This window comes from Gopherus evgoodei, chromosome 6 (assembly GCF_007399415.2).
Source record: "Gopherus evgoodei ecotype Sinaloan lineage chromosome 6, rGopEvg1_v1.p, whole genome shotgun sequence".
In the NCBI taxonomy this organism is placed as follows: domain Eukaryota; kingdom Metazoa; phylum Chordata; order Testudines; family Testudinidae; genus Gopherus; species Gopherus evgoodei.
Window position 1 is genome coordinate 33925155 of NC_044327.1, and position 26216 is coordinate 33951370.

The 26216-nt window shown below is 38.3% G+C and overlaps 1 protein-coding gene across 3 annotated transcripts in view; it reads left to right on the top strand.

Moving 5' to 3' along the window:
• The window catches only part of TLE1 (TLE family member 1, transcriptional corepressor), a 91402-nt gene that overhangs the window by 43429 nt on the left and 21757 nt on the right, over nucleotides 1–26216 (top strand). For 2 of the 3 annotated variants that reach the window (XM_030566721.1, XM_030566722.1), the window contains exons 7-14: nucleotides 1976–2180; nucleotides 2952–2968; nucleotides 14290–14406; nucleotides 19982–20035; nucleotides 21660–21812; nucleotides 22686–22830; nucleotides 23555–23745; nucleotides 24988–25064. In XM_030566721.1, coding sequence (XP_030422581.1) covers nucleotides 1976–2180; nucleotides 2952–2968; nucleotides 14290–14406; nucleotides 19982–20035; nucleotides 21660–21812; nucleotides 22686–22830; nucleotides 23555–23745; nucleotides 24988–25064 — 959 coding nt within the window. The remainder of the gene's footprint in view (nucleotides 1–1975; nucleotides 2181–2951; nucleotides 2969–14289; nucleotides 14407–19981; nucleotides 20036–21659; nucleotides 21813–22685; nucleotides 22831–23554; nucleotides 23746–24987; nucleotides 25065–26216) is intronic. The other variant, XM_030566723.1, reaches the window with a different exon arrangement.

Genomic DNA, 26216 nt, shown 5'->3' on the forward strand with positions numbered 1-26216 from the left:
TGCTGGAGCAGGTCCATCCCGTGAACTGAGTGAAGCATGGGCCCTATGGGAAAAAGAGTATGTGATCATGTAGTTAAAGACTCTATCATAATGCATACCTGCAGGGAGGGCTGAATTGCATAGGAATCCTTTATTTTGGTATTTCTAACTTTTGAGTGCTTGACTTTGCAAATGTAATGTTCTGTTATTGTAGTTTTTATGTATTTAATTTCTTGGATTTAAAAAAAAGCAAACTAACCCCCTCCACCCTGCAATTCCATCCTATGACATCATAGTGAGACATATATGGTTCAACAACAGTGTTGAAACATTTAGATCCTCTGCCACTTGAGCTTATGGAGTAACTAATAGTACTAGTAGGTTGTCATCTTCTGTGTGGCCCAGCACATTCCAGAGGGGAATGAAGCATGCAATTTGTCAGTGAGAGACAGATGTTTGCAGACTGCAGAGGAATAAGGAGATACAGGAATCTTGGGTTACATTCCAGGTTCTGGAGAGAAATGTCTGTAGTGGTCAGATATTTCTGTCAAGCCTGACTCCCTTCTGCTCCTCCAGCCATTCTCAGTTCCAGGCCTGTCTCTCCCCTCCTCTCTGCCTCCTCCTCCCAGACTCTCTGTCCCCCTGGCTTCTTATCCCAGTCGCAGTTTCCTAGCCGGTACCAGTCTCCACACTCCTTGACTAGTCAGTCCTAGTCTATCCCTCTCCCAGTCCTATTTCTTTCTCTCACCCACTGGCTCCTTGTCCCATTCTGCACCTCCTGCAATGACTCCCTGCCCCACAGTTTGGTTGCTGTTTCCTCTGCACTCAGATCAAGCTACTCTCTTTTCCACACTGCCTTGGTGCTAGCACAGGGTCAGCTGAGAGCACGGGAGAGACAAGTCTCCCCACTCTGAGTTCTTGTGCCCAGGGCCACAGCTGGTTGCAACAGTCAGGAGCAGCAATTGCAGGAAAATCCCTGCATACCTGGAATGGCAAGTGAAATCTTTGTGGAAATTAGTTGCCAAATTCTAACTACTACACATTTAGAAACTTCGATGGATTTACATAGGGGGAGCACAAGGCACATCCCTGACATGAAGGAAACCCCTTGCCAAATTTCAAATCCCAACTTCAAAACAGGAGTTCTCAGTGAACTAATTGAAGGAATTTTTTAACTTGGGCAAAACAACTTATTTCCCTATAATCTTGTTCTTGGAAATGGCGGAATGATTTTTTGCAGAAACTTGCCCAAAAAATTTCAGCTTGTGGCATGCCCCCAGCATGGGAGATTTCAGCTTGAATGGTTAAAGTTTGGTAAAATTATTAGCAACTTAAAACAGAGCCTTATAATAGGAAGTGTTAGGCAATGTTAAATAAAGGCAGCGGTATACACCTGATCTAGGAAGCTGCACCTGAAATTGAGAGAGGTGTCATAATCCATTAGCACCAGTGCTGTAGGGAGTGCTGTATTTGAATGCATGAACTGGTTGATGCTAGCTAGGTTTTTTAGTGTAGACACTGAAATATTTTAGGAACACAGGTTCTATAAAAGCTCAGTTTAAGCATGAAATAATGCAGTCTTGTAGGCTGTCTTTTTGGTAGACATTTTTTCTTATAAATGGCCCATCATTTCAGTGATGATGGGAGTGCTGTTATAGACAGAGCTAATGTGTTTTTAACTGCTTTGTTTAGCTTTACTCAGATCAGGAGTAGGTAGTGTGACCAGACAACAAATGTGTAAAATCGGGACAAGGGGTGGGGGGTAATAGGAGCCTATATAAGAAAAAGATCCAAAAATCGGGACTGTCCCAATAAAATCGGGACATCTGGTCACCCTAGGATGACAGGGTGACACGAAGTGTGGTGGGGTGGAGAGGAAGATAAGGTAAAAACAGGATTGATTATGAATAGCTAACCAACATTTTTCTTCTCTTTTCTTCCTCAACTATGTGCTTTGCGTACTTCCTCCTGTGAATAACAATACCATCCATAACAGCAGCAGCAGTTGCAGGCTCAGCATCTTTCCCATGGCCATGGACCTCCAGTGCCTCTTACACCACACCCATCAGGACTTCAGCCTCCTGGAATTCCTCCACTTGGAAGCAGTGCTGGCCTTCTTGCCCTCTCTAGTGCTTTGGGTGGGCAGTCTCACTTGGCAATAAAAGATGACAAGAAGCATCATGATGCAGAACACCACAGAGGTGAGAGGCATGGCAAGCCTGATTAGGACATTGTCAAATTCGCACATTGCTGCAAATTGTGTGCATCTCTAAAGAAATCAAATTATATAGAATGAAAACGAGAACAAACTGTTGTAAAAAAAAATTTTTTTTTTTAAAAGCGTGTCTGCATTTCTACCACTGAAGCAAAATTAAGCTTGGAAGTTTTCAGTATTTGAAATAGGCAATCCATTAGGTGTCTCCTGCTTTATAGATTGCAGGGCATTTTAACATCCTGGGAAATGCTTAGTGTAACACCAGTGCCTGCACAATATTGTGGATAATTGTTAAACTGCATAATTGGGTAAATTTTTTCAAAGAAACTAATGTTGTTAAATGGCTGGGGAGAAGGGAAGATGGGAATGAGAAGTTAAATTTTGAAGTGAATGTGTTAAATGAAAGGTTTAGATAACTGTATCTGTTACTTTGGTTTCATAGGCTTAAGTTCTAGTACACATTTAAATATTGGGCAAAATTGCACTTGACTAATTTTTGAAAAAAATAATTTATTCTGTCATGAAATAAAAACTAGGCTTTGTGTATGTTTAAACTGTAAATCTATCATGTTTACAAAATACTGTAATTTTCAGGAAATCACTGTATTAGGAATGTGCAATGACTTATATAAATAAAAGCCATTTTAAAACTGTTCGGGGCTTGTGTTCTAATTTTTTCCCCCCTTTTTTTATTTCTGTTCTTGCCTCTGTGTCTGAACGGGCATGTCTGTGCATTTCTTGGTTACTACGGGAGCAGACAGAGAGCCAGGCACAGTAAGTACCAATACTTCTGTTAACATTAAAATGTTTCTGCTTCAACAGTACTAGATAAACAAAAATTACTCACACCTGTTTTTTCTCTGTAGGTTTCCTTGTTCTCCCTCCTGTGTAGTCACAGTTGTGTATGACAGGCATATATGTACCCTGTTCAGTACATTGTTTAAGTTGGAAAAATTAAAAGAAACTGTTTAATTACAAAATTTCTGTGGTCATTATAAAATCCTAGCAATGTCGGAGATTTGAACTTTAATCAGACTTGATTTGTTTGCCTTCTGGAGCTACTTTTTTTTTTTTAAGTCATGTTTATTCCTGCTCACATTTTGAGTGGCAGTTAAGGTGTTTAAAAAAAAAAAAAGAAAGATCTGCAGAAGTTTAAGTTGCAGAACAGGTGAGAAATCAAAATCCACACATTACTGCTATTTTCAGTCTCTTGGGCATTGTAATTTCTCTAACTGAATCTCTCTACCCATACAAATGTCTTCATTACTTGATTTATGCTTCAGCTGCAATTTCCCTTGAATAATTTCCTTTCAGGCATAAATTAATAAAAATTTCATTATAAAATAAAGGTCTGGCTTAGCCCCCACCCTTCTGTCCCCATCCCAAGAAAAGTCCCCCAAAGGGTGCTACTTTGTTTTTTCTTCACACTTTTGTGTCTGAGTAATGATGTCAAATTCAGGTGTCAGCAGGTATTTATTTTGATTTATAAAATGAAACTGTATTCACTAATGCCGTGGGTGAATTTGGTCCTTTATGCAGCAAAATGAGTTGCGATTATTCTCTTACTCTCAGTTAGAGAGCAGTGTAAGATGCAGTTTCACTAGAGTTATTCATTGTCTGATAGCCTTAAGACACTTACCTGTTTTTGTTTATATTGCTTGTATATGTCGGTTGTTTGAATGGCAGGGCTTGGAAATATTTTAATTAAAAATTTCCTTCATGCTTTTTATATGATAAACTGATCTTTTTCTCTTGCTTCCAAGTTGGAATTAACCGTTCTTATTTATATCCTTGCTCAGTGCAGTGGCATGGAAATGGTTAAAGGGTAGAATTCTCAAAAGCTCTGAAGGGATTGAGGAGTACAAGTCCCATTATATAACAATGGGATTTGTGTTCCTAAATCTATTTGGTGCTCTTGAGAATCCCACCCTTAGGCCACGTCCAGACTAGGAATTAAAATCGATTTTAGATACGCAACTTCAGCTACGAGAATAACGTAGCTGAAGTCGAATTTCTAAAATCGAGGTACTCACCAGTCTGGACGGCGCTGCATCGATGTCCGCAGCTCTCCGTGTCGATTCCGGAACTCCGTTCGGATTGATGGAGTTCCGGAATCGATGTAAGCGCGCTCGGGGATCGATACACCGCGTCCAGACTAGACGCGATATATCGATCCCCGAGCAATCGATTTTAACCCGCCGATGCCGCGGGTTAGTCTGGACGAGGGCTTAGTTAAGTATTTTCTCAGAGTCAAAAGATGGATCTCACCACACTTTTTTCTTGGTCCTGTGTAAAATACTTTGCTAAAAATATTCTGCAAATAATTTAAAGAAAAATGTGACAATTTGAGAAATATGCAGTATGCTTAAACAGCAAATATGCAAAGGACACTTGAGATGTGTTGACTTTAAAGATTAGGTGCCCAGAATGACAAGGCAGTGTTATAGAATGCAGACTCTGTGCAACCCTTCATTATGTACAACAAAGAAAGTTAGATACAGTATAAGTCTGATCTGCTGGATAGGGCTGTCAGAAAAGTATTTTTAGTACATTGTGTGGGTTTCCAGTTTCATTTTCTTAATTATAATTGAACTCATAGTCAACTGAAACAATTTCACCACAGTCGTGACCTGCCACCATATGTAAAATCCATGATTCCCTGCTGTGGGTGTGAGGTAACTGGCATACGTGCATTCTGGGATATCATGTAGGATCATGTGGGACTTCAGGGCCCTGAAGAATGCACAGTAAATGTAAAGAAAATTACATGCTGATTGTCCTTGCTGCTGGATATGCCACCTAGAATTGGATGTCTGCCACTCTTTAGATCCTAGTTCAGCAAAACTCTTAAATGGGTTTACATGTTTTGCTGAATAGAGATGAATTTAAGCATGTGACTTAACACATATAAAATGCATTGTTATTTTGGGGTATCCGTTTCATGGCGAACAGAAGTTTGCGTTTTTATTTACTTATTTATTTTTAAAGCTATTTAGACTCCATGGGACATTCTCCAAATTGAGATTCAACATTGGTGGCTAACATTTATTTGACAGTGAGTTTTGGTTGGTTTGAATTTTCTTTCTTAGTCACATCTTTAATGTCACTTTGAAATGGTTTTTATATTTAAATACCTTTTAAGGCTAATATTCAGCTGGTCAGAATTACATAAGTCATGTCCACATGACTATAAATCTTATCATAGTGTTTCCTAAACTAGCACTATATTCTTATCATGCAGATTACTATTTTAATCAGTCATCTTGGTTACCTACATATTTATTTCAATGAGGCTTTGCATATTAAATGCATATGGTGATGCTGCCAAAACTGCTGACAAAAATATGCTCTGATCACCCAAGACACTAGAAACCATATCGTAATTTAAAGTAGCTGCAATATTGTTTAATATTGCTTTGCAGTACTTCACTATTATTTCCAGTGAAGATAACTGGTGTGAGCTTCCAGTGCAATCAATGGGTGTTGATTACTCTAAGATAAAAGTATTCAAATACAAACCAAGCTTTTTATGCTCATCGGTGAGGTATTAATGTATCTTAATGGATTAAAGTTGTTCGAGTTTTTTTGTGAGGCTCTTTTTAAAAAAAACAAAGTGCGCCCAGACTAGTACGTGTAGTCAGACTAATACATGCAGTCAGAGTTTATAACTGCGTGGTTTGAAACAGATGCATAAGCTAGTGAAAACTGGGAGTAAAATACTCCATATGTGGAGGTTCATTAAGCAAATTTATTATAATTCTGGATGATTGTGTGTGAGCAATGCCTATAGAAGTTGCTACTGTACATACACTCACTGCATCTGGATGGCTGGACTACAACAATTTTTTTTTCTCCCTTACCTTGTCACTCTTCTTATCCTAAAAATCCTGAAATTGGTATAAGAGCAATTTGTCTGCAAGCTTTTATTTTTCAAAAAGTTATTTTGTGCACAGGTTCTGAGGATGATGATAATAATTTAAACTAAATCTTTAAAATTCAAATTGGCCAGTTTCAGAGGCAGAGGTGTGCACTTACAAACTCAGTCAGGTTTCCACTGATGTGATCCCAGCTGTCCAATATTGAGCCAAAAGTTTGGTGCAGGAATGCAGACATTTTAACTGTTGTGATCCTTTTGGCTAAAAAGCTGACCAGTCAGTTATGCTAACTAAGTTCTGTAACGAAGTTTAATAAGGGTTTTAGGAGACTCCAGTGCAAGCAAGTTTTGTCCATATTTTTCTCTAAAGGGTACAATGGCAACATCTGTCAGACTCATCTCAGGTATTCATTTTATCACTTGTGCTCTCACCGTTCTAGCAGTCTATTTAGACAACATAGAAATGCAAATATTTTCAAGTACTGTATTGTATCAACAGTAATTCATAGTGGAGTTTTTTAATCTCTTTTTATGCACTTGTGATTCATATAGTCTGAAGACAAGAATTCCGACTATGTTTTTAGAAGACTTATAAAGTACCTTTAGTTTGAAAGTAGTTAATTTTTTGCCTTGATTACCGTTTATGAAAACAGCAATATTTATAAAGCAGTCATGTTCTTTGTACAGTGAATAGAAAACTTTCTTGCTCCCCACCCCACCCACAAAGAACTCAACACCCAAAGACAGGCATCCTAAAATATTTCTTTCTTTCTTTCTTGGGGGAGGTGATTGTGGTGGACATAATGGTTTATGTAAACTATTTAAAATGAAATTTTGAATAAATAATAATTTGAAAAGCTTAGTATGCATTTTTATATATGAAAGAACCAATGCTTTCAAAACTGCACCAAGATGATAGTATCCTTCCTAGAGCTTATAAGAGGGAAGCTACAATGCTTTCTTTAACCATATGATATCCCTCTTATTTATTTTTAAGGGCCATGTCAAGTTAAAACGTAAGGCCAATCCTGTGTCCAAATGCATGCAAAATACCGGTTAACTCTAACTAGAGTTACCTGCATGCAACTGTGAAATACTGTGTTGCAGTCTAGTGTGAAACTAACTTGAAGCAGCAAGTGCCGATGGCTGGCAACAAAAGTTACAAAACAAAAGAGGAGAAGAAGGGGTGGTGAAGATAATGGATAATTCCCCTGACTCCCATTTTGACAGGCATTAGTTAGAAAATATTGAGTTCAACAGAAGCACAGAGGAAAGCAATTTGGCATTTCTCACTGTGCTCGTATAATAATGTAAAGATACCAGTTTTTATGATGGTGGTTGCTGCCATTATTAGATTTAAGTTCCAGTTGTAATTAAACTTTTTCAAATACACTTCAGTTTTTATGTGGGAAGCCTCCTTCATTCTGTGCAGGTCATGACTAGTCTACAGTAGTGAACAGTAGTGGTTTCTCTAGCTTATGATTGGTGCTGACAATTGTGATACTGTATATGTAAATTAAAAGTAATAATAATTAGTGTGCACACTCATTTCAGTTAAACCTTCCTCCCCCCAAAAATCCAACCACTGTACTCTTCAGTCTGTTTCTCGGTGTTTGAAACTTCTGACCCATGCCATAGAAACTTGTGTTGATTACTGCCCCTGTTTTCAGGCAACTTGTCCCGCTGAGCACATAAATAACTGGTAGCTTTTTAATAGTAGCAGTGGTGCTTCTCTATCCTGTAAAAATATAAAATATTTATAATTAATTTCAAGTAGAGGAAGAAAACGGGGATTTGGGGGTGGGAATAAAAATAAGAGAAATGAGGGAAGATGGCAAAAGAGCAATGAGGCTTCATATTTAAAAGAAAAATCCACTTATTTTAACATTAATTTCCTACAGCTTATTTTTCTGGAAGAAAATTCTCATATTTAAGGGTAGTGGGGGTTTGGTAGAGAACACAGCAAAAGTTGTTACTAACTGTAAGTTGTTAGGACTTGCGTCAAATAAATCTTTACTCTTGGGCAGATATTTTAAAAATTTACAGCCCATAGGATCTGTGAAATGATTTCCCTCCTATTCAACTCATGCTGTTTGTTTTTGTTTACTAGTGGTGCATGACAGTCATCTTTCTCTTGATAGGGAGCATCAGAGCTTACTTTGGCCCTCTGATATTTTGGTTGTAGATGTTATATTTGCTCCTGCTTTTCTTTCTGACAAAGGATAAACGTTTGTTTTCCTGGTACATAGAGATGTTGGCAGATAATGCTGGTGTGTTGTGCAGCAGATCAGGTCTAATGCAGTAGCTAAATGAGCATATCAGCCTTTTTTTTTTTTTTTTGTCTGCTGACAGTACAGACAAGTGTGAGTTCAAACTGTGACAATGGTTGAGGTCAGTTATTGCAGTTGGTTAGATGTACAGCAGAATCTGTAAAATGACCAAGCACAGTGGAAAAAATACAGCTCTAGAGAATGTCTTAACTGGTCCTATGTGCAGTTAAAGCATGCATGCAGATGTGATGGGAACCCTGCTACCTAATTGTTATAATGTTCAATGTAAAGCTAATTGTCAGTGTGGTGTGTGCTAGCAAATTAACTTCCGTATGCCGTAGTATAACACAGGATAAATGAGGTGTTTTGGACTCCCAGTCTGTACTGCTGACACATACTTTCCTTGTGGTTTGGAAAGAGTTCCTAAGGGGAATCAGAATGGCAGCTAAGGAAATCCATTTGAATAATGTGCATTATATTCACATTAGGGAACCTGCCTTCTCTCTCTACATCCATGAGCGGGTTTTCCTTTCACATTTATTGCCGATGGTTTCGGTGTTTGAATTTTGTTGGCAGCAAAGTCGCTTTGAGATCCAAGATTGTCTTTATGCTGACTGGTAATGACAGGAAGTAATGTCACATTAAGCTTTTTTCTTTTTCTTTTTTTCAAGAATTACTTGAAGGGAATCTATGCAAATAAATAATAACACTGAACCACTGGAGAAAAATAAAATGTTAGTTATAAAATTGATTTAATAATTTTTGCCAATCTGGATACATTGTATGTAGACTTTGCATTCTTAATCCCTGATAAATTGGGTTCTTGGCATGAAAGGAAGGATTATCCTCAATTAAGTGTCTAGTCTACGGAAATTAAGACAGAACAAAAATTGGTGTCATGCTGTTTTTCTTCTTAGTGAGTCAACCAGATATTTTTTGACACACAATCAAATCAGTTAACACTGTAGATTTCAATCCAAAATGAAAAGTCTACTATTATCTATAAAATCTGTATTATTCCTATAGGGAAAATAGTAATTCTAACATTTCAAAATCAGTCATTTGTAGAATGATAAGACTACCTTTTTTATTTCATTTGTTGTATTTTAATGAGCCATAAAAGAGAGACGAGAACTGATTAGATCTCTATAGAAATATCAGCTGCATGAGGGTGTTGTGAAGCTGCTGCTTTTTCATGCTATCAGTCCTATATTATGCCATTTAGGGCACTAATCATGCGGGAAATATAGACAGTACTTGACCTGACATAATGGGAGAATCTTCTCAGTTTGCTGTTCTAATCGGTAACTGTTCTCTGAACCCTCAAGTCACTTCTGTTGGCAGGAGGCATGCTGAGCCCTGGGTAAAAAAGTTTGATATTGTCATCTGTGTTCTAGTTTTTTGTTTACTGTCATTTGTGTCACTTAAGTATTTCATAAAGTGCTAGTAGCATGACTGGAAAATGGAGACCGTTTCATACCACCTGATGAAATTCCATACAACTGACACTGCGAAGGAGTAGTTTGCAATAGCAAGCAGACATACATAAAAACATACTTTCATCAATTGTAGTGTATATTTTGAAGCTTGCTCTTAACCCTTTAAATATTTTAATGTACTATTTTCATTTCTTGCCCAGACTAATCATTGAATTTATCCAGTCTAAATTGATTGTTTTCAGGACTGCTGTTAATGTAACTATTTTTTTGAATAGTTAGTAAAAATCTAATTTTTAAAATACCCCTTTATTGTCTACTGTGACTGTATACAACTCAGAACAGTGTTGGCATAATCTGTGAATGAACACCCAAACCATCCAAGATCTCAAACTCTAGGATGTTGGACATGTTATGTTAATTTATCCTCTTCACATTCTTACATCATAGACTTCAGCGATTGTCAGGGAAATTGACTGGAATATCTATTGCAGTAGCTTCTCATGTGGATATTTTTATTCCAGAGTAAGGGCTGGTCTGCACTTAAATGTTGCAGCAGCATGAAGTGAAGGCACTATCTATGCCAACGGGAAGGCTTCTCCTTTCATTGTAGGTACTTCATCTCCACATGCTGCTGTCTACACAGGGTTAGGTTGTTTAACTATGTCGGTTAGGGGGATCTGGATTTTTCACATTCCTGAGTGAAATAGTTATACTGAGGTAAGTTTATAGTGTAGACCTGGGTGAAGAGACTCTCGTTGTGGGTTAAGAGTTTCCATATAAGGAACTATTGAGGAATAACTATTCTAGTCACTTTTTCCTTTTTCCTCAGTCTGGAAAACTGGAGAGGGATGGAAGGGGCTGAAAAATCATGAGTAGATTTCTTGATGCTGCAAGTTGGTGTGGAAAAATGGTGTTTTTTTGTTTTTGTTTTTTATTTAAGAATAACCTTAAAAAGATTGCCAATTAGTTTAGTTTCTCAGGGCCTTGCTACCCATTATCCATCCCCAGTGTGACCCTGCAGGGTAATGAAACTGTATTGGGGGTAGCTCTAACATGCCTTGCCCCTCCCCATTTACACTCCACACAAATTTCAAATGTCTCTCTTCCTTCCTCCACTCCTTTGCCCACAGTAGAAATTTTGGTGAAAACGGTTTCTGCATTTAAGGCCAGATCCAAAGTAAGTGGGGATGTTTGCAATGATCAAGTCTGCATTTAGTACCCAATAAGATACATTATTTTTTCCAAGATCTTTTAAAATAATTATCTTGTCTGCTACACCCCAAACTATATCCAGTCAAAATGGTTAGCTTTTAAAAATATGTTGGAAGTCGCGCATAGCTGACATAAAGAAGGCAAGGTATTGTTAATGCCCCAGAGCAGTGTTTCTCAACCTTTCCAGACAACTGTACCCCTTTCATGAGTTTGATTTGTCTTGCGTACTCCAGGTTTCACCTCATTTAAAAACTACTTGCTTACAAAATGAGACATAAAAATACAAAAGTGTCACAGCACACTATTACTGAAAAATTGCTTGCTTACTTATTTTTACCATATAAATATAAATCAATTGGAATATAAATATGGTCCTTACATTTCATTGTACAGTATATAGAACAGGATAAACAAGTTACTGGGTGTGTGAATTTTTTGTTTGTACTGACTTCACTAGTGCTTCTTATGTAGTCTGTTGTAAAACTGGACAAATATCTAGATCAGTGGTTCTGAACCTGCAGCCTGGGGCCACTTGTGGCCCAGTCAGCACCCATGTGCGGCCATGTGACATCCTCAGTGCCATACAAGTAGTATATATATTGTGTGGTTGCAGCCTACATCACACACACAGAGCTGCATGTGCAGCCCACGATGGTAAATAGGTTGAGAACCACTGATCTAGATGAATTGATGTAACCTTTGCGTATCCCATGGGGCACACGTACCCCTGGTTGAGAAACGTTGCCCCAGAGCACTGTGGGGGAGCAGGGGGAGAGGTGGTGTTATATAGGAAGTTTGCAGATGCTCTTATCTATTTGACTGGATGTTTTCAAGATCTATAGTCTCCCTGTTCTTAGGAATTCCAGTTTGTAACAATAATGGATAAGGACTACTAGTGGTTATTGGGATGGGGAAGTTACATCCCGGAAACTGTGGATCCTTGTCCCTTAATAATTATTCTGTAAACAAGTAATTAAATACATATCATAGGAACTGCTTGTGTGTGTGCACGAGTATGCTTTTGGGGTTTATATAGTGCCACGTATACTTTTTCGACTGATAAGTTTTTCTTTGTTTTTTAGAATACTGAATTGCACAGAAGCGTGTCATCGTTTGGTATAGACACGTGCATGAAAACATAGGGTGCGATCATATGTGCAGGAACTATGCATTAAAGGGACACTAAACTTAAAAATAAAATAAAACCTATTTTTGATCTCTGTTAATACTTGAAATTACTCTCTACATATTTTAGGCACAGATCTTGCAAGTTGCTTGCATGAGTGGAATTTACACCCATGTGGAATAATTTGCCGGATCCAAGTCTTAAAAATACAAATTGCTCTTTCCTTTTTTGCAGTTATTTTCTGTGAGTTTGGAGAATGAAAACCAATGAAGTCAGTTTTACATTTTATTATTAGTTTCCCTTTCAGCTTCTCAATCCTGCAATATTTGTGTTGCTTTAAAAATTAATTCTTAGCTTTTTTTTTTTTTTAAAGAACTATTTCTGTTGGTCTTGGGTTTAGCAAAAGCAGGCTTTTTCCTCCACAACTTTTTAATTTGTGGTCAAATTTGAGTTGACAGTGTCTCTTTAAGCTGTATCTTCTATTGCAGACATTGGGTGTTCATTTTAAAATACAAATCCATTTTTCATCAGAATTGGAATTTTAGTATATATTGCTTCTGAAATGTTGGCTTCCTTATCCTCTTGTGTGTGTATTTGGAAGGAGAAGCTGGGTTAAATTCTGCCTATACTTATCAAGGTAATTAGTTCAGTCATCCAACAAGCCCACCTTTTAGCCACAAAAACATTGTGGTAAAGACATTACTGTGAGCTTCTTTATACTGAATTTCATTGGACCCTCCCATATGCTTTGTGTAAAGCCCTCTGGCATTTGTGTAGCTTGAATAGTCATGAATAAAAGAGCTTAGAGCGAGCTTTAAAGTACAGCCTCTGAAGTAGGCAAAAGAGGATTCAAGTTGTCTTGTGTACCCTGTTTTGTTTTCTTCCACTGTGGTTGAGCATTAATGTTTGAGCACTGCAAAGCTTCGGTTTCAAATGCGGAGTCATTCAATGAGTAGCAAACTGACTGACTTTATGTTTATGATATTTTAAGAGTGAAATATCTATGGCTTTTAATTGTACACAAATATTTCCTTCTGGACTCACCACTGAATCTGATTTGGCCTCAAGTAAGTTTTCTTTTAAATATGTTAATATGTATTGGCACCATGCTTCCTTCTTGTGATAAATTTTTTTTAGATGGCTTTTAGAAACCAGGCTTATCAGATAGGAGTTTTTTGCACAACTCATTCAGCATTGTTCATGGCATTAACACATCACTGAACAAATTGCCCTCTTGCATATGCTAATTCTGTACTTAAAAGAATTCATTGTAACATGTTTTAATGCTTTAGCTGGAGGGGAGATGGGAATCAGAGGCATGTCAAATTGTGTCATGTGACCCAAAAATATTTAAAATGCCTTTTTTTCTTTGGGTCAACAGTTTGTGCTTAGCATAACTGAATGAAAGTAGCCTGTGTTATTTGTAGAAAAGATTAGTCTTTGCTCTTGTCTTTTGTATGTGTACTGGCCTCAGTTTTTAAGTCTAAGACTGATTAAAAAATGTGATAGCTTTAATTTCACACTAACGGTGAATTTTATGTTGACAGTGAAAATATTTAATCTTTCTGTTTGCAGTAAATTTGTTGAAGACATCCTTTTGAGGTTACTATCACAGCTAATAAATAAATAAGCACTGGGTAATCTTACTCTGTAGTGAACACCTACTTAATTGTTATTGTTTTAAGAGGTAGTGTTCATAATGGTATATGCAATGGGCAGATCATCCAAGCTTTATTTGTTTTTGACATTGTAAAAAAGAGAAATCCATCCTTAGTTAATGACTTTAAATTTGCAATTATAATGTATAAATGCCACTGTATGTTTGTATATATGTGAATACATATAAAATACTGTATGTTCATGAATAAACAGTGTTTCTCCTAAAGTAAAACAATGAGGTCAGTTAAATTGAGTAACCTCACAAATAACTACTGACAAGTGAACTAAATTTCTGATAGGTTGATTTATGCAAAGATTAAGCAAAATATAAAATGCATGAATCCCTATCATTATAATTTGCCTTTGAAAATTCTGATGAGTTGAATTAAATCGAATGAGAGATTGAGAAGGTATTACATGTCTAAAATATCTATTGCATCTAATTTTAGTTTTCAGGTGTATATGAAGGAATTCGGGAAGGAATTTTTGATTGACCTTGTTTTTTGTCTTTATAGAGTAATTCTCTGTTGGTACCGGACAGTCTGCGAAACACGGATAAGCGCAGGAATGGTCCTGAATATTCCAATGATGTCAAAAAAAGAAAGGTGGATGATAAGGATTCTAGCCACTATGTAAGAAATCTGTTTCAAATAAATGATTAATTTATTTACTGATATTTTGTGTGTGAGCAATGAAATAGTTGTTAAAAGCCGGGCAGATTGATTTAAATCAGTTATTTAAATCACTCATTTTAACAATTATTTAAATTAGCGAACAGGCAACCTCATTTAAATAATCTATTATAATATGGTTTTGTATTTATACTTTTTAGTTATTTTCCTAAAGAAGATTAATTCTCATGTTGAATTGCAGCTAAATATAGCTTCACATTAAATTTGGTGTTTGTTTTTGCTAATCAGGAGGATACACCACATTTATTTAGGCAGTTATATAGAATAATTTACATTTATTTGGATTCTTAATTTTTCTTAATTCACTTTTAATTTTTTGTTAGAAAATGTGAATGGTGCATTTCTTATTTATTAAATGATTATTTTTAACATAAGATTTATGTCAAGTTCTATTTTGATGGAATTTCAATTAAAAGAGCACAAAAAAATGGGATAATTTTTAATTAAACTATCTTAAAAATACTGCATACATAATATGAAAGTTTATCAAAAGGTGTATCGGAGTATGTTTTTTGGATTTAAAACATCTGATTTGTTAAACAAAGGAAGTATTATCTGTAGTTGGTGAATCTGATTTTCTGGTCACCGTGTCCTTAAGATTTTAGAACTAGTAGATCTCATAGTCTCAAACCTAGTTTTCATTCATAGATTGGAAGAGAAAAACAAGCTTTCCAGCATTTTCAGCTGCATTAGTTACTTAACTTTGAATGAACTAAGCACAGAGCTGAAATAGTTAAATAAACTGAAATTAAGAAAATAGTCTCTCTGCACTTTGAAATATGTAATGCTTAATATTATTTTTACATTTAAATTATATTATTTTAATACATTATAATAAGTTTAGGCCATAGACCATAGATTGTCATAGGTCCAATTTTAATTGTAAATAGGTTTATTGAAAACAAAAATAAAAACTGATTTAAATTTTTTTTAAAAATCCACCCTTGTTAAAAGCTGTATTTCAGGTTTCGTATGGTTGTTGCCACACTTATTGATGATCTCCATATTCATTCATGCTATATAATGTAATGACTGAATAGTTTAGCCTAGTCCCACGATTATTACTGTCATTGAGTTTTAGGGAACCAGCAGTGCCTGCCTTTAGGAGTCAGAAGCCTTCTAAGATTCAGAAGCAAGTTTTTTACCTCTGTTTCCTCCCCTTATGCAAATTGTAATACACCTCTACTGCGATATAACGTGACCCGATATAACATTTATTCGGATATAACATAGTAAATCAGCGCTCCGGAGGGGCGGGTCTGTGCACTCTGGAGGGTCAAAGCAAGTTTGATATAACCTCGTTTCACCTGTAACACAGTAAGATTTTTTGGCTTCCGAGGACAGCATTATATCGGAGTAGAGGTGTAGTAGCCACCATTATAGCTTGAATGTGCCTCCGGGTCCATGAGGGTACATCTACAAGGCAAGCAGTAACCTGTGGTGAAATCCACCCCCCTTACTTCGGAGCCTGAACTCAAATGTCTACACAGCTATTTTTAGCGCTGTAGTGCAATCCCCACAAACTTGAGTCTGTATAGTCTTTGAAACACACTGCCACTGGTTTCTGCTTGCAATGTAACCTAACAAAGCTACTACTACTTACCCTGACTGAAATTACAAAATTTCTATGAAAAGCAATGGGAAAAAAAATAAAAACCCACCAGTAAAATGTTTGCACGACTTGTGTGTTGTCTTTTGACCAGCTTTACTTGCCCCTGAAGTTCCAAAGAACCACAGCAGAAAGGGTCGTGGATCATATGCGCTGGCTGCAGTGGCTCCTCTTTTCTCCCCTTAACCTTCTTCCAAGATTATGGTAGATAAGCATGGGAGGAGGAGAATTTAATGTAAATTAAATAGAAATAATAGTAATTGGAAAGAGAATGGAGATGTTAGTCACACAGAGAAACAGAGGGGAGGACTGATCTATTTTTGTTAAAAGTGAATTGTGACACAATTGTATGGTGGTAAGAATGCTCTGAGTCTGTGGCTTCAGGCGCTAGCTGCATTGCTGGTCACTCAGACCCAAGAAAATTAGATTCTGTTGTACAGTAACTCCTCACTTAGGGCTTGTCTACATCAGAAAGTTGCAGCGCTGGTGAGGGAGTTACAGCGCTGCAACTTTGAAGGTGTACACATCTGCAGGGCATCACCAGCGCTGCAACTCCCTGTTTGCAGCGCTGGCCGTACTCCCGTTTTGTCTCGGGTGTAGAGGATCCAGCGCTGGTGATCCAGCGCTGGTAATCCAATGTAAACACTTACCAGCGCTTTTCTTGACCTCCGTGGAAGGAGGAAGCCTCTGGTAATCAAGCTGGTCTCCTTTCCCGGTTTGCTCTCTCGTTCCCCGAACCGCCGAGCAAGCGGTTCTCCTTACCTGCTTGCTCGGGGTTCCGGGAACGAGAGAGCAAACCGGGGAAGGAGACCAGCTTCGCCGCGGTTTGCTCTCGCGTTCCCGGAGCCACCCAGCAAACCGCAGGGAAGGAGACCTGCTTGCTCGGGGTTCCGGGAACGAGAGAGCAAGCCGGGGAAGGAGACCAGCTTCGCCGCGATTTGCTCTCTCGTTCCCGGAACCCCGAGCAAGCAGGTCTCCTTCCCTGCGGTTTGCAGGGTGGCTCCGGGAACGCGAGAGCAAACCGCGGCGAAGCTGGTCTCCTTTCCCGGTTTGCTCTCTCGTTCCCGGAACCCCGAGCAAGCAGGTCTCCTTCCCTGCGGTTTGCAGGGTGGCTCCGGGAACGCGAGAGCAAACCGCGGCGAAGCTGGTCTCCTTCCCCGGTTTGCTCTCGCGTTCCCGGAACCCCCCTTGAAGCCGCCCAACAGCGCTGCAGTGTGGCCACATCTAACACCACTTGCAGCGCTGGTTGCTGTAAGTGTGGCCACACTGCAGCGCTGGCCCTATACAGCTGTACTAATACAGCTGTAACAACCAGCGCTGCAAAATTTTAGATGTAGACATGGCCTTAGTCACCCCTTAACATTGTTTTGTTGTTACCTTGCTGATCAATTAGGGAACATGCTCGTTTAAAGTTGTGCAATGCGCCCTCTAATGTGTTTGGCAGCCGCCTGCTTTGTCCACTGCTTGCAGGAAGAGCAGCCTGTTGCAGTGAGCTGGTAGGGGCTTAGAACCAGGGTGGACTGACAGCCCTCCTATCAGCTCCTCCATCAGCAGCCTGCTCCCCTAAGTTCCCTGTGCTGCAGCTGCCCAGCAGGCTAGCAGTTGCAACTGTCCGTCTGCCCTCCACCACCACCCCCAGCCACGTGCTGCTCCTGCCCTCTGCCTTGGAGCTGCTCCCCAAGCCTCCTGCTTCCTGTGCGGGGGAGGAGCGGGAGAGGGAAGGGGGCTAATGTCAGGGTGTCTCCCCTCCCCCCTGCTCCTACACCCCACTTACCCCTTCTCCATATAGAGCAGGATGGGGACACAGATGGAGAGAGATAGAGGGAGCCTGGGGCAGCAGCTGCTGTCTCAACTTTGTGATCCAAGACAGTGCCCTTAGAGTGGATCAGCTTCCTTAAAGAGGCAGTGTGCTTTTCTCTCTCCCACACACAAGGTGTGTGTCTGTCTCTGTCTGCTACGCTATCTACCCTCCCCTCCATTCCTGCTGTCTTGTAGAGTGAGAGGCTACATTTAACAACAATGTGTTAACCCTTGATGGCTCAGCCCAGTGCTATTTCATCATTTAGCACAGGGGTTCTCAAACTGGGGGTTGGGACCCCTCAGGGGGTCATGAGGTTATTAAATGGGGGGTCATGAGCTGCCAGCCTCCATCCCAAACCCTTGCTTTGCCTCCAGCATTTATAATGGTGTTAAATATCTAAAAAAGTATTTTAAATTTATATGGGGAGGTTGCAGTCAGAGGCTTGCTATGTGAAAGGGGTCACCAGTATAAAAGTTCGAGAACCACTGATTTATCAGCAAGGCATTCCCTGGAAAATATCCCACCCTCTAACGTCACCACCTCAACCAAGCTTCACAATCATAGCTGTGAATAGTATTAAATTCTTCGTTTAAAACGTTTACTGTGTGTATGTCTATATAATATATAGTTTTTTTTATCTGGTGAAAAAAATTTCATTGGAACCTAACTCCCCCATTTACATTAATTCTTACGCGGAAATTGGATTAGCTTAACATCATTTCGCTTAAAGTCGCATTTTTCAGGAACATAACTACAATGTTAAGTGAGGAGTTACTGTAATTCTCAACATCTGTGGGTATGATTTATCTCTTTCACTTGATCTCAGGTTTTCACCAGATGCTTGTGTTGATCATAATAGGTGCAGTTCTATCCTCAGTGACACCCTTTTAGTCTCTTTGATTTTGGGGTTGCATCAGAGCAACTGTAAGCAGATTGGGGCACCTTCCTTCTCCTGTTAACCTAACCCTATATTACCACTGCATCTTTGAAACCAAAGTCTGTGATTTCTTCCACCATCTTGTATAGATGCTGGGAACTTTTGACAAACTTTCCTATGCACTAAAATCTTTCAACTCACTAGTGTCCAGATGCTTGCAATTTTGGGAGTATTAGTAACCTCATTTATTCAAAGGAGAGCATGCTTAAACCATTGTCTGTTTCCTTGGGAATCATATACAATGTGAAACTGTTGATTTTATGGAAGATAAGACAACTTCTCTTTTTGGTAGAAACAGTAGGAATGGAACTGGATTATAAATAGATAAGATAAATACTTAATTCTTAAAACAGAGAGTTTGAAATAATTCCATGCTGTAACAGGCTTCATATTTAAAGATTTACTAGATTTCCAACTGCACTCACATGGCTGCTGTTTTCCTGCTTTCCTGAAAGCAGCACTTTTAATGACAAGGAGGCATTTGTGTCTAGAAAGCAGAAATAAGTTGGCTAAAGGGAATTGTGGGATTGGAAATAGAACAGTAAACTCAAGATCTTTCCATTTAATTTCTGCTCAAAACTTTTTGATATTATGAAGCTTCAAAATGGAAATTGGGATGGTCTCAAACTGGACTCTAGACTTATCCAGAATTACCTTGGATTTAGGAGAATCTTATGAAACAAGTATTACACATAGGAAACTTCTTTGAAAACCTTTGCCATTGTGCTTTTCATGTTCAAAGCACTGTGCAAACTGTAACTAATTCTGCAACTCTCCTTTTACAGTGGATAGGACTGAAACATATAGGTTAACAATGAGAGCAGTTAAGGATGTCTTTTTTCCTCAGAGTGTAAACAGTCACTGGAGTAGCCATACACCATTTATATTTTATAGTTAAATACAAATATTCTTTCAAATATCACAAATCTAATGTAAAGCTAAAAGGCAAAAGAGCTGTGCTCCTATTTTCATCAAATTTGTATATTTGCCCTATCATTTATAAAACTGGCAAAGGACTCTCTGCTGCTAATGGTGTGGCTCTCCTCTTTCTGTCTGTCTAATTCGGGTAGGACAGTGATGTTTAATATTCAGGTTGTTAATCCAGCAGATGCTTAGCCTTTTCCCATGCTTTTCAAGTGTATTAAATGAAATAAACAATTTTTTGTAGGACAGCGATGGGGACAAGAGTGACGATAACTTGGTTGTGGATGTATCCAATGAGGTAACTTAGTTTTCATTTTTTGCATTTTTAACATTTGCCTAAACATTGAAGGAAAAATTCACTATCATCTAAATGTATATAAAAATAATACTTGGCTATTTTCTTATTGCTAATATTAGTAATTAACCTGAAAAATCTTAAAATTTAATGCCTGCTGGCTGCCATATAACAGGACAGAGCAAAATGGGCTGTCTTATCTGCTCCTTCTTGCACTAGTTCATATACATTTCATCCTTCCCATAAGATGCATTTCAACATTTCACAGCTGCTGTCATGGCTGCCTCTGTGTGGTGAGGAAGAGTTAAGATGGGGATGTATGTACAGGACCAGGGTTGATCAGGCAGTGTTTTTAAATCAAAGTGTCTTCGGCAGGGGTGGGATTGGAACACAGGGTTAAAGTGAACTGAGAGTTGAGATGCAACTAGATATGTCCACAGAATTTCCTAGGGGATGAGTGGCCCTTTAGGAAGACCCTACCATTCCTCAGGAAAGACAGTCTAGGTAGTAGCAGTTCCTGCCAGCAGCACCAAGGTGGAGAGGACTAGTCCAACTCCCTCCTCCGCCTCTTATGTCCTGCAGATACAAGACTTTGGGAGCATAGGATGCCATCAGTCCTCTTCTCTTACTCCGATCTGCCTTCTAGCGGCACTGGGAGGCAGGGCCTTTACCAAGCCATGGTGTACAGATGAGGTCCGCTCTATCAGCCATCAGTTTCTTATCATTGGATGGTGGAAAGTGGGTATCCGAGCAGGGAGCTAGGTAACTAGCAACATCCTCAGAAGTCCAGACCACAGCAATATCTGAGCAGATAATACAGAATTGATTAAAATACTTTCTGCTCTCCTGCACCTGATACCACCTGCAGGGGTCCACCCGACCCCCAGGAGAGCAGCAGTGTGTGTGGAGGAACCATTGGAGTCCTGATGGCTTTGCAGCCTCCGCCCAGGGCAGGCATGTGGCAGGGGGGAAGGACGGGGAGCAGGGGGCAGGGGGAGGAGGAGTGGGGGGAAGGTTTGCTGCATAGAGGGGTAATATGGACAGTTTGTATAGAAGAAAGAAAACAATAGATAATACATACTCTATGGGCCAGGAGCTCAGGGTCATTTTCTTTGAGGGCGGGGATAAGCAAAGTGGGTTATCGTTTGACAAGAAATTTTTAAAATAATGTTTGCATTATTCAGAGCTATCATGCTGCGGACACTATGAACTGCATAATCATATTACTGTTACTCTTGTTCTCCCTTCCCTCTTACTGTTTGTCACACACTTGTCATATCTCATCTGTAATTATATTGTAATCTCCTCTTTATATATTTAAGAAAAAAATTACCATGTTATTATTTAAAACTCACATGCAAAATTAACTGGATTTATTTTAATCAGTGGGCTAACTGCCCCCACTGACCAGATGAAGAGGAGACATTGTCACAGAGAAACAAACAAAAACTAATATTTAAAAAAAAATTATGTATTTTAAACTTATCTACTTAAAACTTTCCAGTTTTTTCTTGGTGATAATTCTGTGGCAGTACTTTGTACAAGCCCATAGCCATAAAGTAGTTTTCTGCTGTCCCTCTTCCCCATTTGTATTTGTTTTTTGCTTTATTATTATTATTTATTTTAGGATCCTTCATCACCACGGGCAAGTCCGGCACACTCGCCACGTGAGAATGGCATAGATAAAAACCGTCTGCTGAAAAAAGATGCCTCTAGCAGTCCAGCATCCACAGCCTCCTCAGGAAGTTCCACTTCCTTGAAATCCAAAGAAATGAGTTTGGTGAGTATTAAAAGCAGTCTGTAGTCCAGAGGAAATACCTATCTATTTCTCATGTGTATGGTCTAACTACTAATCACTGTGCATAGTGGTTTGCTTGTTGGCAGCGGATGTCTGATTTTATATACTTGAAGTTGAAGCACGTTCTTGTTCTCCTAGACCTTTATAGTACTATACAATCCTCTTCTTCGCTGATAAAAACTTCTACTTCACACTGATCTTTCCTATGCACCTATAACTAATGGTTTCCAAGTTTACCGTATAATGCAAATGGTTCACTTTAAACAGTGTTTCGAGTTGAAAATAGCTTACACTTATTCTTCACTACAGACAAAACATACACACGCAGATCTTTTAAAAGTTCTGCAGAATCATGGTTGCCTTCTTCTAAATAGGCTGTTTTACTCTCTCTTTTGGTAAAATGTCATTAAGTTATTTGATCATGTTATACTGGCACATATTATTAAATTGCTTTATTTTAAGAGATTATCAATTAGGCATTACTCCTTTTTTGGACTTTAATCTGGGACATTAGACAAACTGTTATCTGTAATATTTGAGATGCCGATTTTAGACTGAAAGAATTTGGTGATATGTAGAATATTGTCCTGACATAAAATTATCTCAGACATATTAATGCCTGTGGAGGAAGGGAAAAATGACCTTCTGCATTTTGTGCTTGTTTAATTTTGGCAGGAATAGGAAAGGTCAACATTTCTCACTCATAAGTTAATGCTATCAACATTGTGTGGATTTATGAAAATTGGCTGAGGGAGTAAGTAGTAGGTGCCCAGTGTCCCAGCTGCTGTTGTGATAAATTGTGTAATATGGCCTGGATTAAAAATAATACTCATTTAATTTGTTTAATGATACCAGCATGAAAAAGCCAGCACGCCTGTTCTGAAATCCAGCACACCGACTCCTCGAAGTGATGTGCCAACTCCAGGCACCAGTGCTACTCCAGGACTTCGTCCAGGCCTTGGCAAACCTCCAACAATGGACCCTCTAGTTAACCAAGCTGGTAATGCATTGCTTTTCATGTGCTTTTCTAAGTCTTCCATTAATCTTTTACTTATGTAATTTGTGAATATTAAATAAATGTATTGCTTTATTCTTTATATTGTTGAAGAGGTTTGATAAGAAACAGATGTTCAGACTTAGCTTTCAGCAGCTTGTACATCTTTCAGACTGTTTACATTTTTTATCTTCTTTCCAAATAATCTAAACTATGTAATGACTTCTTTAAAGTTTCTGCTAATTATTCTGAATGCAAGCTCCTTCCTAGCCTTATCCTGTATTTGAAACAGCTAATATTTCCTGAAATGTAAATCTTGACAAATTCAAAGCAATGCTTACCTTCGCTGTTCAGTCTTCAGATGTCAGTTTTCTAAACTATACATCTCAGCCTTATTGCAGTAAATAGAGAAAGACCAAATAACGTGAACAATGGGGAGAAGGAAAATATGAAGGAAGGAAGGAATGGGCGGTATGTGTAGGGATTATTAAAAGTACTCAGAATAGCTAGGCATATATGAACTCTCATTTACAGAGAGCCAGGATATGTGGTGGTGATGAGCCTAGTTCAGAATGTACCTGGCAACATTAAAAGGGACTGTGGACAGAAGGGAAGACTGGGTGTTGCAAAAGAAGTATCCATCTGGAATGACAGTGATTTCTTCCCTGTATGCAGAGAAATAGAAAATTACTTGAATTCAAAATGAACACATTATTTCATTAAACTGCAGCTGCTGGTTTGAGGACACCCTTGGCGGTGTCAGGACCATACCCTACTCCATTTGGAATGGTGCCTCATGCTGGCATGAACGGAGAGTTGACCAGTCCAGGGGCAGCTTATGCCAGTCTGCACAATATGTCCCCGCAGATGAGTGCTGCTGCAGCTGCAGCCGCCGTGGTTGCCTATGGACGATCTCCTATGGTAGGAAACACATTGCTTGCCATCTCAATAGGATGAGTTTTGGTTCACTGGGAAAGCTACATGTGTCATTTAACATTGTCTAAGTTTAAGGCCATAACAACGCCAGAAGCTTGGCTACTTCACTGTATGTTTCACTTTGCTCTATGGCTACAGAAGCAAACTGGTGCCTTGAAAACAAAGACTCTCAGTGTATTTATGTATGTTTCAGTTTTTGTTTGCCTTCATTAGTGCTTTGGTTCAATAAGAAGTGCCAAACTATTTATATATTTTTGTGAATAAAAAGGTAGTGTTGGAAGCTACAAAGCTCTTCATTGGTTCTCTGGACATCTGTTTTTCTCCTACTGGAGCAGATTTGTACACTTTATAGACATCCTAAATTAATCTTGCAGCACATAGAAGGCTTTTTATCCACTCTTTTGTGCTTGTAGTTTTATTTTTTATGAAAATAAAAAGTTGAAGTTGGTTGGTGTCTTTTTTCTTTTTTTATTGCTCTGTGGCCTGGAGAGTTAGAAAATTCCTTATGCCTAGCAACAGTACAAATAAGGTATTCTTTAGTCACCACTACCATACAGTAAAACTAAATAGGGGCCCAGTTTTGCAAACATTTAAGTGTGTAACTTTAAGCACACAAGTAGTCCCAGTGAATTAATTGGGATTATTTCTGAGTAAAGTTATGCATGAAAGTATTTGCAGGATATGTGTGGCTTGGTTCTGTATTCTCTAAATTCTAGAATGAGGTTTATCTTTTTAACTGGAAAACAGTTTTCTTGAGCAGGAAGGATGGAAATTGTAAACGGCATATACATGTCTTTAAAACTACATACATTACGGTTTTAAGTTATGGATACCATTTCAAAGGATGAACTTTAATTCACTTTGGTCCATATTTGTTGTAGGCGTTGCTTGAAGTATGTATTTATGCTAGATGAATTAATATAATAAGATTTAAAATGCTAGGAAATCCTAAAGTAGCACATAATGTATTAAGTATATCATTACTGTCATATTTAAGCTGTTACGATCATGTACATCTATTGGTTCAGTTTTTGAATGTGAACACTGGAAAACATAAAAATAAATCTCTTAAGAATGTCCCTTTAATACATTCCAATAAGAAATATTTGCATTTCTAAAATACTCTACACCATTTTTTTTAATACATAAAATGAGTTGGGGGTGAAGGAAGGGGAGCTGTGTTTTCTCATTCAACAGGCTTGAGATTTATTCATTTTTCACTATCAGGTTGGATTTGATCCTCCTCCTCACATGAGAGTACCTGGAATCCCTCCAAATCTAGCAGGAATCCCTGGGGGGAAACCGTAAGTAACTTTTAACACCTTAGTAACATCTGAAACAGTGAGAGCACTTACTTATCTTATGTCTGCAAACAAGACTTCCAAATGGAATGATATCTTGGGTGTTTTGAAAGAGATTGCTGTTGTCCTCTTCTGATAAGGAGTGTATCTTCTAAATTCTCAACTGGCAGCTGTCTTCTTAATCACATTTGTGAACGTTTAGTTATTTCTGGAGAGAAGCTGTTGGTGGGATACATCCCTGAGTTTCCTTTCTCTCAAGCTTTGCTATTGAACTAGAGGTAGCTAGGGGAGTTGGAAATTAGTAGTGCTCAGCAGAAGAAATAAGATGTTTTCACCTTTATATTGAAACATGTGAAGCTGTCTTTCAGCTGCTACAAATAGTGGGTGCAAATCATATCCCCCTTATATTGGTAGATATTTTAGCAGGCGTGAAGGTCTGAAATCACTGTGTCTCAAGCTTCAGAAATTTAGCTGGCACTTAATGGGGATCATAAGTACTTACTCTGGCAAAAGGTACAGAACTTGCATAATGAAGCAGGCCCTTCTGAAAACTACCTCAGAGACATGCAGCTGTAGAGCAGCCGAATACACAAGCAAAGATGTACAATGGACATATAAAAGTAGGAGGGTTTATTTTCATAGCAGTGCTTGAAATTAAATGCTTGTATTAATACTAAATTCACTATATAAAGAAAAGAGCACTTAAACTAAAAAACTTTGTTAATGGTGACCATGCCATTTTGGATTCACAGATAAGTGTATTTTGGATTTTTAGAATAATTTAATTTTTTTACTGTAAAGGTAATAAAATGAAAGCAGTCTGATAGTTCGCTAATATTCTGTTCTGTCAGATGAACTGTGAAATTCTCTTAAAGATATCTGGCTTTCTGTATTTTCACAATGTAGTGCTTTGTTGGCATATTAAGCAACATTTTAAAATTATGCTGCTAAAATATGTTTTTCAGTTTGGTGGGTGAGCATTTTGTTGAACCTTGAGCATTTGCAGCAGTTTGATTTGAGTAGGTTGTAAAGGTTTAAGTAGCCTTAATTAAACTTGGTTAGGTTCCACATTTAGGGTAGAATCATGGACACAGAAAAAAACAAAAAAACCCAACCCTCTAAAAACTCCTTATTTTAACAGTTTTCTTAAAGATT